The sequence below is a fragment of the Heterodontus francisci genome, chromosome 20 (assembly GCF_036365525.1).
Source record: "Heterodontus francisci isolate sHetFra1 chromosome 20, sHetFra1.hap1, whole genome shotgun sequence".
Taxonomy (NCBI): Eukaryota; Metazoa; Chordata; class Chondrichthyes; order Heterodontiformes; family Heterodontidae; genus Heterodontus; species Heterodontus francisci.
The window spans coordinates 83,119,422-83,137,646 of record NC_090390.1 but is presented as its reverse complement, the minus strand read 5'-3'; the positions used below and the strand labels follow the sequence as shown (position 1 = coordinate 83,137,646).

The 18,225-nt window shown below is 42.6% G+C and overlaps 2 protein-coding genes across 2 annotated transcripts in view; one reads left to right on the top strand and one right to left on the bottom strand.

Annotated features, from left to right (window-relative positions):
- mms19 (MMS19 homolog, cytosolic iron-sulfur assembly component) overlaps positions 1-9,661 on the bottom strand; it is a 104,356-nt gene extending 94,695 nt beyond the window's left edge. The window contains exon 1 of the mRNA XM_068053140.1: positions 9,545-9,661. Within this exon, the coding sequence (XP_067909241.1) occupies positions 9,545-9,629 (85 nt within the window). The 5' untranslated portion in view covers positions 9,630-9,661. The remainder of the gene's footprint in view (positions 1-9,544) is intronic.
- Positions 9,662-10,179: 518 nt separating this feature from the next.
- ubtd1b (ubiquitin domain containing 1b) overlaps positions 10,180-18,225 on the top strand; it is a 126,719-nt gene continuing 118,673 nt past the window's right edge. Inside the window, exon 1 of the mRNA XM_068053139.1 lies at positions 10,180-10,799. Within this exon, the coding sequence (XP_067909240.1) occupies positions 10,718-10,799 (82 nt within the window). The 5' untranslated portion in view covers positions 10,180-10,717. The remainder of the gene's footprint in view (positions 10,800-18,225) is intronic.

The window sequence follows — 18,225 nt, the reverse complement described above, 5'->3', positions numbered from 1 at the left end:
AGTGCCCAAGTTAAGAAAGGAAGTGGTGGGGGTGGGGAAAGCAGCCTGAAGAGCTGCTGTTGCCCTCTAGCCAGCAAATGCTGCTGAGGAGCTTACATGGATATCAGATGATATCCATGAGCCAGCCTGCTGTCTGTACCCAGAGAATGATGACTAGAAGAGCAGTGTCCAACTCTGGAACTTCCTTCTAAAAAGATGATGCTTGCAGGAATGTTGCCGAGAGGGAATAAACAGAGAAAATTGCCTGCAAAAAGCAAAACTAAGTCTCAATTCACAATCCTTTTAAACCTGTAGAAAACTGAAGGGATAGGGGAATTTTTTTCTTTTAATTTGGTCTGCAATCTAACTTTCTCTACCCTGCAAACATCAGTAAATGCCAGGACATTATTTTATTGATGCTTCATAACATTTGCACGAAAACAAATTAAATTTGCAACATTCATGAGTGCAAGATCAAGAAATGTAACCTGTGATTGCTGGGAAATAACATGACTCTTTCCTAATGAACAAACTACTGGTGCTAGCAATGCAATATTAGAGTGCTGTGAAATCCCAGCCATAAGGAAAGTTAAGTCAATCCATAATTTTTAAATCAATACTGCATTACTGCTCTCCACAAAATTACAGGAAAACATGTAATGTACTTTTAATACAAAGATCACATCCCTTCCTAAGATCTGCAGTCTATGCTGGAACCAGAAGTACCAAGTTTCAGCAATCAATTTTAATGAATGATGATTTGACACAAACAAATTGATTATCCGTCTCACTTTCCGCCATTTTTTTTAGACATTAAGAAATGTGGAAAGATATACAAATCAAGCAAATAAGTTAACTACCTGCACACGAATTTGACAGTGAAATTACAGAACTTCTCCACCTGTGTCAAATACATTCATTATATACATTCTTCAGAACCAAATCAAAAATTCCCTATCAAAATCCAAACTGTTTAACATTTGCCATCGAAAACCTTTACATCAAAATTACATATTCAAGCATAAAACTAGAACACAATTAGATAATAAATTTTTTAAAATGGTATCTGTAACATCGACAACTAATTTGCAACCACAGCCACAAAAGTGTCAATCATTAGGAGTGACAAAGACATTCTTCCTTGCCAATTTTCTATGCTCTCCTGACGGTGTTTACTCCCTTAAATTATAGAATCAGATTGGTACAGCACCGAAGCAGGCCATTCAATCCATCATGTTTAGTTTAGAGATACAGCACTGAAACAGGCCCTTTGGCCCAACGAGTCTGTGCCGACCATCGACCACCCATTTATACTAATCCTACACTAATCCCATATTCCTAACACATCCCCACCTATTCCTATATTTCCCTACCACCTACCTATACTAGGGGCAATTTATAATGGCCAATTTACCTACCAACCTGCAAGTCTTTTGGCTTGTGGGAGGAAACCGGAGCACCCGGAGAAAACCCACGCAGACACAGGGAGAACTTGCAAACTCCACACAGGCAGTACCCAGAATTGAACCTGGGTCGCTGGAGCTGTGAGGCTGCGGTGCTAACCACTGCGCCACCCAAACTTCACCATCTGCCATGGTGGGATCTGAACCCATGTCCCCAGGGCTTTAGCCTCTGAATTGCTAGTCCAGTGACATTACCATTATGCCACTGCCGCCCCTAACCACTGCCTCCCCTGTCTGTGCTAGCTCTCTACAAGAGCAACTCACCTAGTCCCCCTCCCTCGCCTTTTCGCCGTAGCCCTGCAAATTTTCTCTCTTCAGATAATTATTCACTTTTCTATTGAAGGCCGCAATTGAACCTGCCTCCACCACCATCTCAGGCAGTGCATTCCAGATCCTAACCACTCACTGCGTAAATAGGTTTTTCCTCATGTCACCACTGCTTCTTTTGCCATATCACCTTAAAATTTATGTCCCCTGATTCGTGATTGTTCCACCAATGGCAACAGTTTCTCCCTATCTACTCTGTTCAGACTCCTAATCATTTTGAACACCTCTATCAAATCTCCTCTCAACCTTCTCTTCTGCAAGGAAAACAGTCTCAACTTCTCCAACCTACCCACGTAATTGATATTCCTCATCCCTGGAACCATTCTTGGGAATCTTTTCTGCACGCTCTCTAATGCCTTCCCATCCTTCCTAAAGCGTGATGCCCAGAATTGGACACAATACTCAACTTGAGGCTGAACCAGTGTTTTATGCAAGTTCATCATAACTTCCTTGTTCTTGTACTCTCTGCCCTTACTTATAAAGCCTAGGATCCCATATGCTTTATTAACTGCTTTCTCAAGCTACCCGGCAACCTTCAATGATTTGTGCACATATACCTCGAGGTCCCTCTGCCCCTGCATCCCCACTAGAATTGCATTCTTTAATTCATAGTGCCTCTCCTCATTTTTCCTACCAAAATGAATCACTTCACACATTTCTGCATTAAATTTCATCTGCCACATGCCCACCCATTTCACCAGCCTGTTTATTTCCTCTTGAAGTCTATCACAATCCTCCTCACAGTTCACAATACTGCCAAGTTTTGTGTCATCCTCAGACAGGCATTACCATCCATGTGGCCATTCTGTATTGAGTACTGGAGTACTCAGCCCAACGGAACCTATAAGGGCATATTCGTAGGAAGGGGGAATTGGGCTAAAAGGTGGAAAAGAGAACTCAATTTCAGTAAGCCTGAGTTGATGCATTCGCCTTAAAAAAGCAGCAATTATATTCTGAATGGAATAAAAGTGTTTTAGAAACAGGTTCACAAGACATTAAAGACAACACCTCAGGCTGACAATGCTGTAAAAGAAAGCTAATGGAATTCTAGGTTTCATCAGAGGCACAGAATATAAAAGCCACAAGAAGCCATTCACGTGAAGGGAGAAAAAAGGAATGTAGTGGTCGTAGGGGACAGTATAGTTAGGGGATTGACACTGTTCTCTGCAGCAAAGAGCGAGAGTCCAGACAACTGTGTTGCCTGCCCGGTGCCAGGGTTTGGGACATCTGCTCAGGGCTGGAAGGAACTTACAGTGGGAGGGGCAGGATCCAGTTGTCATGGTCCATGTAGGTACCAACGACATAGGCAGGACAAGGAAAGAGGTTCTGCATAGTCAGTATGAGGAACTTGGCACTAAATTAAGAAGCAGAACCTCAACGGTAATAATCTCTAGATTATTACCTGAGCCACGTCCAATTTGGCATAGTGCAAATAAGATTAGAGAAATTAATGCATGGCTCAAAGACTGGCGTGGTAGAAGTCGGTTCCGGTTCGTGGGGCACTGGCACTAGTACTGGGGAAAGTGGTGGCTGTACTGTTGGGACGGTCTACACCTGAACAATGCAGGGGCCGGTGTTCTAGCGAGCCGCATAACTAGGGAAGTAGAGAAGGTTTTAAACTGAATAGTGGTGGCAAGGGATCAAATTTGGGAAGACATGGTAAATCACGGAGTAGAGGCAAGGGAAGAGAGAAAGGAATTAATATGGGAAATGATAGACTGTGACAGGAAGGGCCAGAGTGTACAAATCTAAGAGTAAATCAACAGATAAGGCTAGAGGTTACAAAAATAATAAAAGGACACAACTATAGGCTCTGTATCTGAATGCACGTAGCATTCGAAACAAAACCGATGAACTGAGAGCGCAAATAGAAATAAATAAGTACGATCTGATAGCCATTACAGAGACATAGCTGCAGGACGACATAGATTGGGACCTGAAAATTGAAGGGTACATGGCATTTAGGAAGGACAGGAAGCTAGGAAAACGTGGAGGGGTAGCTCTGTTAGTTAATGATGGTATTAGTGCAATAGAGAGGGATGACCCAAGTTCAGGAGACCAAGATGTAGAAGCAGTTTCGGTAGAGATGAGAAATCATGAAGGCCAGAAGTCATTTGTGGGAGTGGTGTACAGGCCACCTAACATTAACCACACTGTAGGACGGGGTATAAAGGAAGAAATAATGGTATCTTGTTAGAATGGTACAGTGATAATTATAGGGGATTTTAACCTACATATAGACTGGAAAAATCAGATGGGCAAAGGTAGCCTAGATGAGGATTACATAGAATGTTTTCGGGATAATTTCTAGGAACAATACATTCTGGAGCCAACCAGGCTATAGTCGACCTGGTATGGTGCAAAGAGATAGGATTAATTAATGACTTCATAGTTAAAGCGCCCCTAGGTAACAGCGATCATAATATGATGGAATTTTACGTGCAGTTTGAGGGAGAGAAGAGTAGGTCCAAAACTAGTGTTTTAAAATTAAATAAGGACAATTATGAGGGCATGAAAGCAGAGCTAGCTAAAGTGAACTGGCAAATCAGGTTAAGGGATAGGTCAATAGAGATGCAGTGGCAGCCATTTCAGGGAATATTTCAGAATACACAGAATAGATACATTTCAACGATAAAGAATTACAAAAGGTGGGACCCACCATCCGTAGATAACTAAAACAGTTAAAGATAGTATCAAAATTAAAGAAAAAGCCTATAATTGCACAAAGATGGGAGCCAGGCGAGAAGATTGGACAGAATACAAAAGACAGCAAAGAAAGACTAAAAGATTGATATAGAAGGTAAAATTAGAGTACGAGAGAAAGCTAGCTAGAAATATAAAGATATTAAGAGTTTCTATAGATAATTACAAAAGAAAAGTTAATAAAGTGAGCATTGCTCCTATAGAAAGTGAGTCTGGGGAATTAATAATGCATAATAAGGAGATGGCAAATGAATTGAACAGATATTTTGCATCAGTCTTCACTATTGAGGATACAAGTAACATAGAGATGAAGATAGAGGATCTGGATCGGCACAGGCTTGGAGGGCCGAAGGGCCTGTTTCTGTGCTGTAATTTTCTTTGTTCTTTGTTCTATCCCAGGATTAGCTGTAAGTCAGGAAATGGAAGGGAGGAAGGAACTCAAGAAAATTACAATCACCAGGGAAGTGGTCCAAAACAATTTGTTGGAGCAGTGGGCTGACAAGTCCCCGGGTCCTGATGGACTTCACCCTAGGGTGTTAAAAGAAGTGGCTAGTGATAGTTGATGCATTAGTTTTAATTTTCCAAAATTCCCTAGATTCGGGGAAGGTTAGAAAATAGCGAATATAACTCCTTTATTTGAAAAGGGAGGGAGACAGAAAGCAGGAAACTACAGGCCAGTTAGCTTAACATCTGCCTTAGGGAAAATGTTAGAAGCTGTCATTAAAGACGTTATAGCAGGGCATTTAGAAAAATTCAAAGGTAATCAGGCAGAGTCAACATGGTTTTGTGAAAGGGAAATCATGTTAAACCAATTTATTGCAATTCTTTGAGGGAGTTACATGTGCTGTGGATAAAAGGGGAACCGGTGGATGTATTGTACTTAGATTTCCAGAAGGCATTTGATACGGTGCCACATCAAAGGTTATTGCAGAAAATAAAAGCTCATGGTGTAGGGGGTAACATATTGGCACGGATAGAAGATTGGCTAGCTAACAGGAAACAGAGAGTAGGCATAAATGGGTAATTTTCTGGTTGGCAAGATGCAACGAGTGGTGTGCTACTGGGATCTGTGCTGGGGCCTCAACTTTTTACAATTTATAGAAATGACTTAAATGAAGGGACCGAAGATATGGTTGCTAAATTTGCTGATGACACAAAGACAGGTAGGAAAGTAAGTTGTGAAGAGGACATGAGGAGGCTACAAAGGGATATAGATAGGTTAAGTGAGTGGGCAAAGACCTGGCAAATGGAGTACAATGTGGGAAAGTGGGAAATTGTTCATTTTGGCAGGAAGAATAAAAAAGCATATTATCTAAATGGTGAGAGATTGCAGAGCTCGGAGATGCAAAGGGATCTGGGTATCCTAGTGCAAAAATCATAAAAAGTTAGTATGCAGGTACAGCACATAATTCGGAAAGCTAATAGAATGTTCTTGTTTATTGCGAGGGGAATTGAATACAAAAGTAGGGAAGTTATGCTTCAGCTATACAGGGCATCGGTGAGACGATATCTGGACTACGGTGTACAGTACTGGTCTCCTTATTTAAGGAAGGATGTAAATGCATTGAAGGCAGTACAGAGAAGGTTTACTAGACTAATACCTGAAATGGGCGGGCTGTCTTATGAGGAAAAGGTTGGACAGGCTAGGCTTGTATCTGCTGGAATTTAGAAGAATAAGAGGCGACTTGATTGAAACATATAAGATTCTGAGGGGTCTTAACAGGGTGGGTGTGGAAAGGATGTTTCCCCTTGTGGGAGAATCTAGAACTAGGGGTCACCTTGTAAAAATAAGGGGTCGCCCATTGAAGACAGACACGAGAAATTTTTTTTCTCAGAGGGTCGTGAGTCTTTGGAATTCTCTTCCTCAAAAGGCAGTGGAAGCAGAGTCTTTGAATATTTTTAAGGCAGAGGTAGATAGATTCTTGATAAGCAAGGGGGTGGAAGGTTATTGGGGGTAAGCGGAAATATGGAGTAATCAGTTCAGCCATGAACTTACTGAATAGCGGAGCACGCTCGAAGGGCCAAGTGGCCTACGCCCACTTCTAATTCATATGTGATCTCACTGAAACATAAAATTGTTAAGGAGCTTGTCAGGGTAGATACTGAGAGACTGGGAAGGTCTAGAACTCAGGGTCACAGTCTCAGAATAAGGGGTCGGCCATTTAGGACTAAGCTGTGGAGAAATCTTTTCACTCAGAGGGCTGTGAATCTTTGGAATTCTTTACCCCAGAGAGCTGTGGATGCTCAGTCGTTGAACATATGCAAGACAGAGATAGATTATTGGACACTAAGGAAATCAAAGAAAATGGGGACATACAGAATGGTAGCGTTGTGGTAGATCACCCATGAACATATTGAACGGTGTAGCAGGCTTGAAGGGTCATATGGCCTACACCTGTTCCTATTTATGTTCTCATATGGAAATGCTCCTAATATTGGAGTCATCCAAACTTGCATTGTAAATAAATTTTAAATCCATAGCTGTCAGCCTCCCGGAATCAGAAGATCATGGGTTCGAGCCGAACTTCAGAAACTCCAGTACAGTACTGAGGAATCACTGCACTGTCAGCGGTCCCATCTTTCAGACAAAACTTGAAACTGAGATCTTGTTTGCTCTCTCAGGTCGATATAAAACAGTGCTTCTCCAAGTGTGGTCCACGGACCAGTGGTACAAAATGCAAGTCACGATCGAGGCCATCCAAGAGAACAGGCCAAAATCATCATCCCCAGCACTCGTGTGACGGCACACAAACCAGACTGACTCCCATGCGCATAGCACAAGTCATCATAAGCGCAAGCAACAAGAATGCAATTTTATAAGCAAGATTTATATTACATCTATATTAATCAAACAAAATCAACAGTAATTTAACTATTAGTTTCTCAAAAGCTCCAATGTGATTTGGACAAGTTGGGTGTGTGGGCAAATGCATGGCAGATGCAGTATAATGTGGATAAATGTGAGGTTATCTACTTTGGTTGTAAAAACAGAAAGGCAGACTATTTGAATGGTGATAGATTGGGAAAGGGGGAAGGTGCAACAAGACCTGGGTGTCCTTGTACACCAGTCGCTGAAAGCAAGCATTCAGGTGCAGCAAGCAGTTCGACGAATGGTATGTTGGCCTTCATTGCAAGAGGATTTGAGTACAAGAGCTAGGATGTCTTACTGCAGTTATATAGGGCCTTGGTGTGACCACATCTGGAGTATTGTGTGCAGTTTTGGTCTCCTTATCTGAAGAAAGATGTCCTTGCCATGGAGGGACTGCAAAGAAGATTTAATAGACTGATTCCTGGGATGGCAGGATTGACATATGAGGAGAGATTGGGTCGACTAGGCCTATATTCACTAGAGTTTAGAAGAATGAGAGGGGATCTCAAAGAAACCTATAAAACTCTTAACAGGACTAGACATGCTAGATGCAGGGAGGATGTTCCCAATGGCTGAGGAGCCCAGAACCAGGGGTCACAGTCTCAAGATATGGGGTATGCCATTTAGAACCGAGATGAGGAGAAATTTCTTCACTCGGAGGGCGGTGAACCTGTGGAATTCTCTACCGCAGAAGGCAATGGAGGCCAAGTCATTAAATACATTCAAAGAGGAGATAGATATATTTCTTAATGCCAAAGGGATCAAGGCACATGGGGAGAAGCGGGATCAGGGTACTGAATTAGACAATCAGCCATAATCGTTTTTGAATGGCAGAGCAGGCCCGAAGAACCTACTCCTGCTCCTATTTTTCGTGTTTCAGAAGATTATGATTTTCTAACATTAGAATGTTTCAAATGAATAGGTTCTTGAAGTATTAATGTTCATAATATGAAAATACCTAAACTTTTGTTTCTCATGAATTAATTTATGTTTGATAAAAAAACTAATGCACGTAAATTACATTTAGTAGCAAAATGTTCACAATTTCCATAAGTTCCCATTAACTCTGATGAGTTATTTTTGCAGTGGCAAGCTAAAGGAGGTGGGGTAGGACCAGTAGGTGGTCCACAGGGTCTTTTGCCGCACTTGGTCGTCTGTGGAAAAAATGTTTGAAAACGGATGTAAAAGATTCCACAGAAGTATTTGAAGAGCAGGGGAGTTCTTTCCGATGACCTGTCCAGTATTCACCCCTCAACCAAAATCCCTAAAACAGACAGTCTGGTTGCTTAATTGTTGTTTGTGGGACCTTGCAAATTGGCTGCCGTGTTTCCTTCATGACAACGGTGACTGCACTTTAGAAGTAATTCATTAGCTGTGAAGTCCTTAGTATTGGGAAAAGTGCAAGTCAAGTTTGCTGACAATACGAAACTCGGTGAGATAGTAAACTGCGAGTGGACAAAAAGATGGCATAGAATATAATGTAGGAAAGTGTGAAGTTATCTACTTCGGAAAGAAAAATATTAAATGTTAAGACATTGGCAAATGTTGACAGAGGGATCTGGTTGTCCTTGGTACACGAAATTTATAAGATTTTTGGATATTAAGGGAAATGGTGGGGAAGTGAAGTTGAGACAGATTAGCCATGTTCGTGTTGATTGGCAGAGCAGGGTCGAATGAACTATACTTGCTTTTTTTTTCACGTTCTTATAAAAAGGCTTGCATTTATACAGCGCCTTTCACAACCTTTCCATATATACCCAGTGATTTGCAGACATCTGAAGTGATCAGACCTCGGCATTCTGATTATGATTTACCCAGCGAAGAAGCACTTCAAAAAAAAGTGCGCCTTCCGCATTCAAACAGGAGAGACTAGTGAATAAACATAAGCTCAAACAATTTGTTTGGTTTGGAGGATTGGTTACCAGGTTAGACATCCATTATTGCAAAAATTTTGGAATTCGGACAATCATACATTTCATTCTATAAACAACCCCAATGCTGAAAGGTTCGGGGAGACCAAAATGAAGCATCTCCGGCCCACAGTCCAGGCAGGCACAGCCCTGCTCCAGGGGGTCCCAGCAGCCGTTACCAGGGTGACAGAGCTAGGCGGCGCCTCATCATCCACCCCCTCCACCTACAGTCTCCCCACCACGCAGAAAACAAAGGAACATCGGAATATTCCCCCTGACGCTCCCATCCCTACCTCTTGCTAAGTCCTTGACCGCTCCATCCTGCTGGCCGCTTACAAACTCCTCCACCAAACCCACCACACTCAGGTCCGCCGCCATCTTCAAAAGCCCCAGCGCGCAGGCGCAAACGGACCACGAATGTCACGTGACGAGGAAATGGAAGAACGTGGGCAAGGAATCCCCTGGTCACATGATCAAAAACATCAAAATTAAAAACCGCCTAGAAACACTCTTTAATCATAGGCGTTTGATTTTCTTTCTGAATGAAAAAGAGCAGAAACTTTTAAATAAATGCAGAAAATTAACTTGATCACTAAATGTGTCCCTTTAATCAATAAATTGTGATAATTCGTTAACAACTGGCAGAAGACGAAACTAACTCATAAATTGTGCACTTGTTGTTGTCAAAACGGATTTTCGTTCATATTTGCGGCATCCGCATTATTTAGCGTTTGTTGTTGTTAAAATTCTCCTCCTTTGCCACTCGCCTTAGCAACAAGGAGCGTCCGGTTGCTAAGGGGGGGGGGAAACGGACCTGGGATGCACGCACAAGGGGAGCCGTTCCGTCGTGCGCATGCGCGGCAGTCTGTGCGTCAGGTGCGGTGACGTGGGGATGCGTTTCCCAGCGCGCACCGGGCGGGGTAAGCTGAGGAGGTGGCGCATGCGCGCTGGCGATTCAGAGCGACGGCGCTCAGGTGCCAGGTGGAGGAAGGCAGGTCGTCGAGTTCGCTGGCGACCCGGCTGAGCACAGCTTCAAGTCAAGGGGAGGGAAAAAAAGAATTACCGGCAACTTTCTTTTTATGACATTGAAAGAGTGGATTCTCTCTCGTTAAAGGAAATGGAAAGATTGGTGAAGCGATGAGAGGCGGAGGTGTGGGTGCAGTTCAGTAGCAGTTAGAGTGGGTGAGGGCTGAGTGGTTGCCCCTGGTTACAGCAGCTACCTGGAGAGGGTTTGACGAGGGTGGGGGGAGAAGCTGTGCTTCCGCACTGCGACTCAACTAGGACACTTGGCTCTGAAAACTTTGCAGAGAGGTGTGGGGGATTTATCAAATCCCGAGGATTTTTTGGGTTGGTTGGGTATTAAAAATTAGCCAATGAAGGACTCTACGTGGGTTTGCAGCGAGTTTCTGCCAGACTTCAGGTGAGTTTGCTGTCAGTGAGACGCACCTGGGCCAAGGGCATCATTGATGGGAGGCTGCGTGGGGACCCAACGCCGGCAACAGCAGCAGCATCGCTCAGGGAGACGGAGTGGCAATGGCAGAAAAACAGGTGAGACAGAAGATTGTAAAATTATTATAGTATACATTGAATAGGGCTGGGCGTACTTATCCGGAGGTTAATGGCACCAGATGTTCTTTTTTACTTTTGATCATAATTTTAGTTCCAGCTGTGTGAAGTTTTCCCCCCATAGTGTGTGTGTTTTACTAACTTTCAAACTATCGTTGTAATTACTATCTGCTGGATCCAAGTAATACTTTACTGACTTAATTAAAGTAAGTCTGTGTTTAAAGCTATTTACTGGCTGATTTTGGAAACTACTTCCTTGTTAGTGTTCCTTCCATTGGTAAATAGATGGGCCTTGTTATGTATTAATATTGGATTGTGTCTGTATCTACACAGATAATCTGGCATTGTGTGTAGTAATTTCCTGGAAGATGAGGGCTTGAGGTTTTATTGTAGCCATTCTAATTAGCCTAATTTAACTGGGATATATAAATTCATTGTTTTTGTTTTTTCTCACCACCTTCCTCACACAAAAAAACCTTTTGTGTCGTAAAAGGTTTATTTTGCTTCCTCAAGGCCAGTTTTGTTCCCAGTTGGGCACGTAGACTGGTGCAGAGATTTTGCGATAGCAGCAAATCTGTTATCAGAAAGCTTTATCTCTGTGTGCACTCAATCTTTGTTATAAAGCTTGGCTGAGTGCCAACAAGTCTGATCTCTCCAAAATAGCCAAATTCAAATCAGAAAAGTCCTTGGAATTCTAATTGTTTCTTGGTGGACAAGTGAAGGCTTTTAATGTCCTCAACGAGGGTTAAAATGTTCAGCTATTAGCTGGCTTATGATATTTGTTACAACCAGGTGAGCAAGAGGTCTAGGGTTCTCTTTCGGCCTTCACTTGGTCTTGCTGTGTGTTCACCACTTTCCAATTATAAGGCAAAGAAACCAGCACAAACAGGCTTTCTTAGGTTTAAAGAAGAAAAGTTGAAATTTATTAAACTTAAACTCTAATTTGGTTGAGGCCTACGGAGACACGTTACACCCATGCTAGCATCCATACGCGATATGCACAACCAGATAGACACACAAAAGACCAGAAGAAAAATAAAGTTGAGAAGTTTCAGGCAATATCTTGAGTTGTTAAGCTTCTTTGAGCTCACTGTGGAGTCTTTGATTGTAGATAGATCTTGCTTTTTGTTGGGGCCCAGTATTCTTTTTAAACCTTGTTCAGTGTTCTTGGGGTTCATATGTCTTCAGTGGATTCAGAGGCTTGTGTGAGAGATCCTCTCAGTCCAGGAGCAAACTGCTTTCTGCCCAAACTGTTTGTAGAAATTCAAAAAACTCAGGTTGCCCAGCAGGTTAGTCATGTGACTTGCTGGTTTGACCATGTCCATTTGTGTGTTCAGTCATCTTAGCAGTCAACCTGGAATGCGAGCTCCCCCACCTTCAACCTTTGGCAATCAAAAGTCTATTATGGGTTGAATGTCAGGGAATGGCTGCTTTGTCCTTCCAAACCAGGTTTGTTCATATGCACATGTCTTTTTCCAGCCACAGCTGATCTATTTAACAAGACATCTTCACTCCAGTAACAGTTTAAAATCAGTGTTCATGACGAAATTAATGTGCCTCATTCTTGATAGGTGGGGGCCAAGCATGACATATTCTTTTCACATGGACTTAAATTTAACAGACTTGTTTGCCACAAACCGCTTTTAAATCTCTTAAATGAGAAGTGTATTTATTGCTTTATTTAGCAGAGTAGTTAAATAGTTCATTAAAATAAGAGCAAAATACTGCAGATGCTGGAACTCTGAAATGAGAACAGAAAGTGTTGGAAATACTCAGCAGGTCTGCCAGCATCTGTGCAGAGAGAAACAGTTAACGTTTCAGGTCTGTGACCCTTCATCAGAACTGGCTAAATAGTTCTTCGTTTTGGTCAGCTGGGTGGCTGACATTTGCGTCCACCCGTTGTTTAAATCAGATTGCAGTAGACTGGCATCTGTGAATGGACTTCCAGTACCAACACTTAAATCAGGTTCTCGTATCCCAGCAGGAGAACTTTACCCAGTTTTTCTTTGGTCTATAATTGTGCATCTGGAAAAAGACGATTGGATTTAGTAAAACGAATATTGGCAGCTTACAAATCACCAAATGAAATTTTTGAAAACCGTTTCCATTTGCCTGTAGTGGAGGACAAACTCTTTTTAAAGCAACACACCACTTATGTGAAACAGCCACAGTTAAATTAATAATAAACTAAAACTTTTCTCCAAGGTGGTTTAATTATTTTAAGGGCAGCATTATTGTAAGCGAAGCAGCAATGTTTTGTTGAAAAATATTCAGCAAATTTTGCATGGTCAATGTTTACACATTTGCAACATAAATCGACATAATAGAATAGCAGGATGCCATTCAGCTCATCGAGTCTGCTCTTAGAGCAGTTCAGTTAGTCCCACTCCCCTGCCATTTCCCCATTTCCCTGCAAGTATTTTTCTCCTTCCAATTATTTATTCAATTCCCTTTTGAAGGCTACTATTGAATCTGTATACAGATTTTTTTTCAAAGCTAATGCTGAGTGCAGCTGGACATATTTGCATATTGCCTATTAAGGTTTTCTGTAATTGGATGAAGTACAGCTGTTTACATTTTTTGGGAAATCTTATTACAGAAACTGTTCCTCCATTGCAAGGATTGTACCATATCGTGTTTATCCTGAAACACTGGATAGAGACTTAAGTTTATACAGTAATTAAAATGATTGCAGTCAGTAAGAGGCTTTATATATTGCATGACATACAGAAGCAACTGAATTGGGAGCACCTTTCTCAATCTGGTGGTTGGGTCTTAGAATGCCGTGGGAAATTTGCACCAAAAAGGCAAAGCAAGAGCTTTCATGTGGTTTAACGAATCAACCCTGGTTTAGCTATTAACTCTGAACTTTTGCATATTAGGACTGTTACAACCAGGTGAGAAAGGCATCTAGGGGTCCCTCAGCCTTCACCTGGTCTTAGCGTAAAAGGTTTAATTTTAAACACACAATGTTTTAGCTCCCCCTTGGTGAATTCTTGTTCACTGCTTTCCAATTATAAGGCAAAGAAACCAGCAGAAACAGGTCTTCTCAGGTTTATAGAAGATTTGGTTAATGCCTATGGATACATGACGCACCCACGCTAGCATGCATACGCGATACACGCATGCAAATAGAGACAGAAAAGAGCAGAAGAAAAACAAAGTAGAAAAGTTTGAGGCAATATCTGAAAAGCTTTTGTTACAATTCTTCGAGCTATCTGTAGAGTCCTTGATTGTAGGTACATCTTGCTTTTTGTTGGGGCCTAATATTCTTCTTAAATGTTGTTGGCTGTAGGAGACTTTCCTCTTTTGGGGTTCATGTAGATTTGAAGTTCTGTGAGAAAGAGATGGGAGCAGACAGGAGAGGCTGTGGCAAGCCAGCCAGGAGAGGTCTTTTCAGTCCAGGAGCAAACAGACACTCTGCCCAAACTCTGTGGCTTGTTCAAAAATCCCTGGAACAGCCAGTTAGTCGTGTGACCAGCTGGTCCAACCAGTCCGAGTCCCTGTGGATTGCATCACCCCAGCAGGCCCCGGAATGCGCTTCCCCAGCCCCTCGCTGTCCGGTGATCACCATCCACCGTGAGTTGAATGTGTCAGGGAATGGTCCTTTGTCTACACAAGCACTGTCTGTTAGTATGCAGATATTTTTTCCAGTCACAGCTGATCTGTTCAAGTCATTTCCTCGTTCCAACAACAGTAAAAAAAAAAAATCAATGTTCGTATGACCAAGCCAATGTGCCTCATTCTTGGCAGGTTGGGCCCTGCATGACAGGGACACTGTCGAATAGTGAGCACCACATTCATGACGCATGGTATACAAGCTCCATTTCTGTGAGATTTTTAGGATCGTTGCCAAATGCTGCAGCAATACCTCAGTGTGCGGTTTGAGACTTATAGGAGAGATTTCTTCTGTTTAGTGAAACCATAGTACATTTTACAAGAATCATTTATTTCACTGCCTAATATCCCAAATATGTATGCAAGCTGGAGAGATTCAGCTAAATTCTTGCAGGTATTGGGGAGATAGTCATGCATGATATGTTACCAATGGATTTCATTATTTATGGTTAAGATACTGAATACATCCGTGTATAATGTTTTTGTACTTTTTGCAAGGTCATCAATTTAGCAAGTGCCATTATACTCGCATATCCAAGTTCATTTACACAAAAGACTTTTACTGTTAGGTTGCTTGATGGCTGGCCAGACGTGATTGGCTAAATAGCCTCCTTCTGTGCTGTAAATGTCTCGACTGTTTCAAATTCCCTCCCTTAATCTCTGCACATTGATGCTTCTCTTTACCTTTTAAACGTTTTAAACCCGCTTCAAAATCTGTCTTTTTGTCTGTGATATTCCATAATTCGTCTGTTGCTCGACTTTCTCACGTACAGTGCCTTGGGACGTTTTTGTTAAATGTAAGTTGTTGATTTGTTGTCTGATTTTCTTCCAGGAAATAATAAATCTGCCTTTTGAGCAGCTGTGTAGGACATGTTGCAGCTTTTGAAGCATGTTATATAGTTTGTTTCTAGCTACCTTTGGTTATTGTATGAGCTGGGAAGCATAAACAGCAATGGTTTGGTAGCTCTTCCTTGTGATTGATGTATGAGAAAGAGAAATTAGATGAAGGAGGGTGGAGGAAATGGAGAAAGCTGTTTTTTTTTAAATGGACCCGACATCACTTTAGGACTTGACTGTACCTGAAAAATTATCCGCTGTATTGGTAATGTAATCTGATCAGGATGGTCAGAATCTACAAACAGGATGGTCTTCACCTGAACCAGAGGGGTACCAATATCCTGGGGGGGAGATTTGCTAGTGCTCTTCGGGGGGGTTTAAACTAATTCAGCAGGGGAATGGGAACCTAAATTGTAGTGCCAGTGTACAGGATGTTGAGAGTAGTGAGGTCAGGGATATGGTTACAAGGACGTAAGAGGGCACTGGCAAGCAAGAACCTGGTTTAAAGTGTGTCTACTTCAACACCAGGAGCATCCAGAATAAGGTGGGTGAGCTTGCAGCATGGGTTGGTACCTGGGATCTCGATGTAGTGGCCATTTCGGAGACATGGGTAGAGCAGGGGCAGGAATGGATGTTGCAGGTTCCAGGATTTAGATGCTTCAGTAAGAACAGAGAAGATGGTAAAAGAGGGGGGGAGGGTGTGGCATTGTTAATCAAGGAGAGTATTACAGCGACAGAAAGGACGTTTGAGGACTCGTCTACTGAGGTAGTATGGGCCGAGGTTAGAAACAGGAGAGGTGAGGTTACCCTGTTGGGAGTCTTTTATAGACCTCCAAATAGTTCCAGAGATGTAGAGGAAAGGATAGCGAAGATGATTCTTGACAGGGGCGAGAGTAACAGGGTAGTTGTTATGGGGGACTTTAACTTTCCAAATATCAACTGGAAATACTATAGTTCGAGTACTTTAGATGGGTCAGTTTTTGTCCAGTGTGTGCAGGAGGGTTTTCTGACACAGTATGTAGACAGGCCAACCAGGGGCGATGCCACATTGGATTTGGTACTGGGAAATGAACCCGGCCAGGTGTTCGATTTAGATGTAGGTGAGCACTTTGGTGATCACAATTCGGTTAGGTTTACCATAGCGATGGGCAGGGACAGGTATATACCGCAGGGCAAAAATTATAGCTGGGGGAAAGGAAATTATGATGCGATTAGGCAAGATTTAGGATGCGTAGGATGGGGAAGGAAACTGCAGGGGATGGGCACAATCGAAATGTGGAGCTTATTCAAGGAGCAGCTACTGCGTGTCCTTGATAAGTATGTACCTGTGAGGCAGGGAGGAAGTTGTCGAGCGAGGGAGCCGTGGTTTACTGAAGAAGTTGAAGCGCTTGTCAAGAGGAAGAAGGCAGTTTATGTTCGGATGAGACGTGAAGGCTCAGTTAGGGCGCTTGAGAGCTACAAGCTAGCCAGGAAGGATCTAAAGGGAGAGCTAAGAAGAGCAAGGAGAGGACTCGAGAAGTCATTGGCGGATAGGATCAGGGAAAACCCTAAGGCTTTCTATTGGTATATCAGGAATAAAAGAATGACCAGAGTTAGATTAGGGCCAATCAAGGATAGTAGTGGGAAGTTGTGTGTGGAATCAGAGGAGATAGGGGAAGTGTTAAATGAATATTTTGCGTCAGTATTTACAGTAGAGAAAGAAAATGTTGTTGAGAATACTGAGATTCAGGCTACTAGGCTAGATGGGATTGAGGTTCACAAGGAGGAGGTGTCATCAATTTTGGAAAGTGTGAAAATAGATAAGTCCCCTGGGCCAGATGGGACTTATCCTAGGATTCTCTGGGAAGCTAGGGAGGAGATTGCAGAGCCTTTGTCCTTGATCTTTATGTCGTCATTGTCGACAGGAATAGTGCCGGAAGACTGGAGGATAGCAAATGTTGTCCCCTTGTTCAAGAAGTGGAGTAGAGACAGCCCTGGTAATTATAGACCTGTGAGCCTTACTTCGGTTGTGGGTAAAATGTTGGAAAAGGTTATAAGAGACAGGATTTATAATCATCTTGAAAAGAATAAGTTCTTTAGAGATAGTCAGCACGGTTTTGTGACGGGTAGGTCGTGCCTCGCAAACCTTATTGAGTTTTTCGAGAAGGTGACCAAACAGGTGGATGAGGGTAAAGCAGTGGATGTGGTGTATATGGATTTCAGTAAGGCGTTTGATAAGGTTCCCCACGGTAGCCTATTGCAGAAAATACGGAAGTATGGGGTTGAAGGTGATTTAGAGCTTTGGATCAGAAATTGGCTAGCTGAAAGAAGACAGAGGGTGGTGGTTGATGGCAAATGTTCATCCAGGAGTTTAGTTACTAGTGGTGTACCGCAAGGATCTGTTTTGGGGCCACTGCTGTTTGTCATTTTTATAAATGACCTGGAAGAGGGTGTAGAAGGGTGGGTTAGTAAATTTGCAGATGACACTAAGGTCGGTGGAGTTGTGGATAGTGCCGAAGGATGTTGTAGGGTACAGAGGGACATAGATAGGCTGCAGAGCTGGGCTGAGAGATGGCAAATGGAGTTTAATGCGGAAATGTGCGAGGTGATTCACTTTGGAAGGAGTAACAGGAATGCAGAGTACTGGGCTAATGGGAAGATTCTTGGTAGTGTAGATGAACAGAGAGATCTTGGTGTCCAGGTGCATAAATCCCTGAAGGTTGCTACCCAGGTTAATAGGGCTGTTAAGGCATATGGTGTGTTAGCTTTTATTAGTAGGGGGATCGAGTTTCGGAGCCACGAGGTCATGCTGCAGCTGTACAAAACTCTGGTGCGGCCACACCTGGAGTATTGCGTGCAGTTCTGGTCACCGCATTATAGGAAGGATGTGGAAGCTTTGGAAAGGGTGCAGAGGAGATTTACTAGGATGTTGCCTGGTATGGAGGGAAGGTCTTACGAGGGAAGGCTGAGGGAC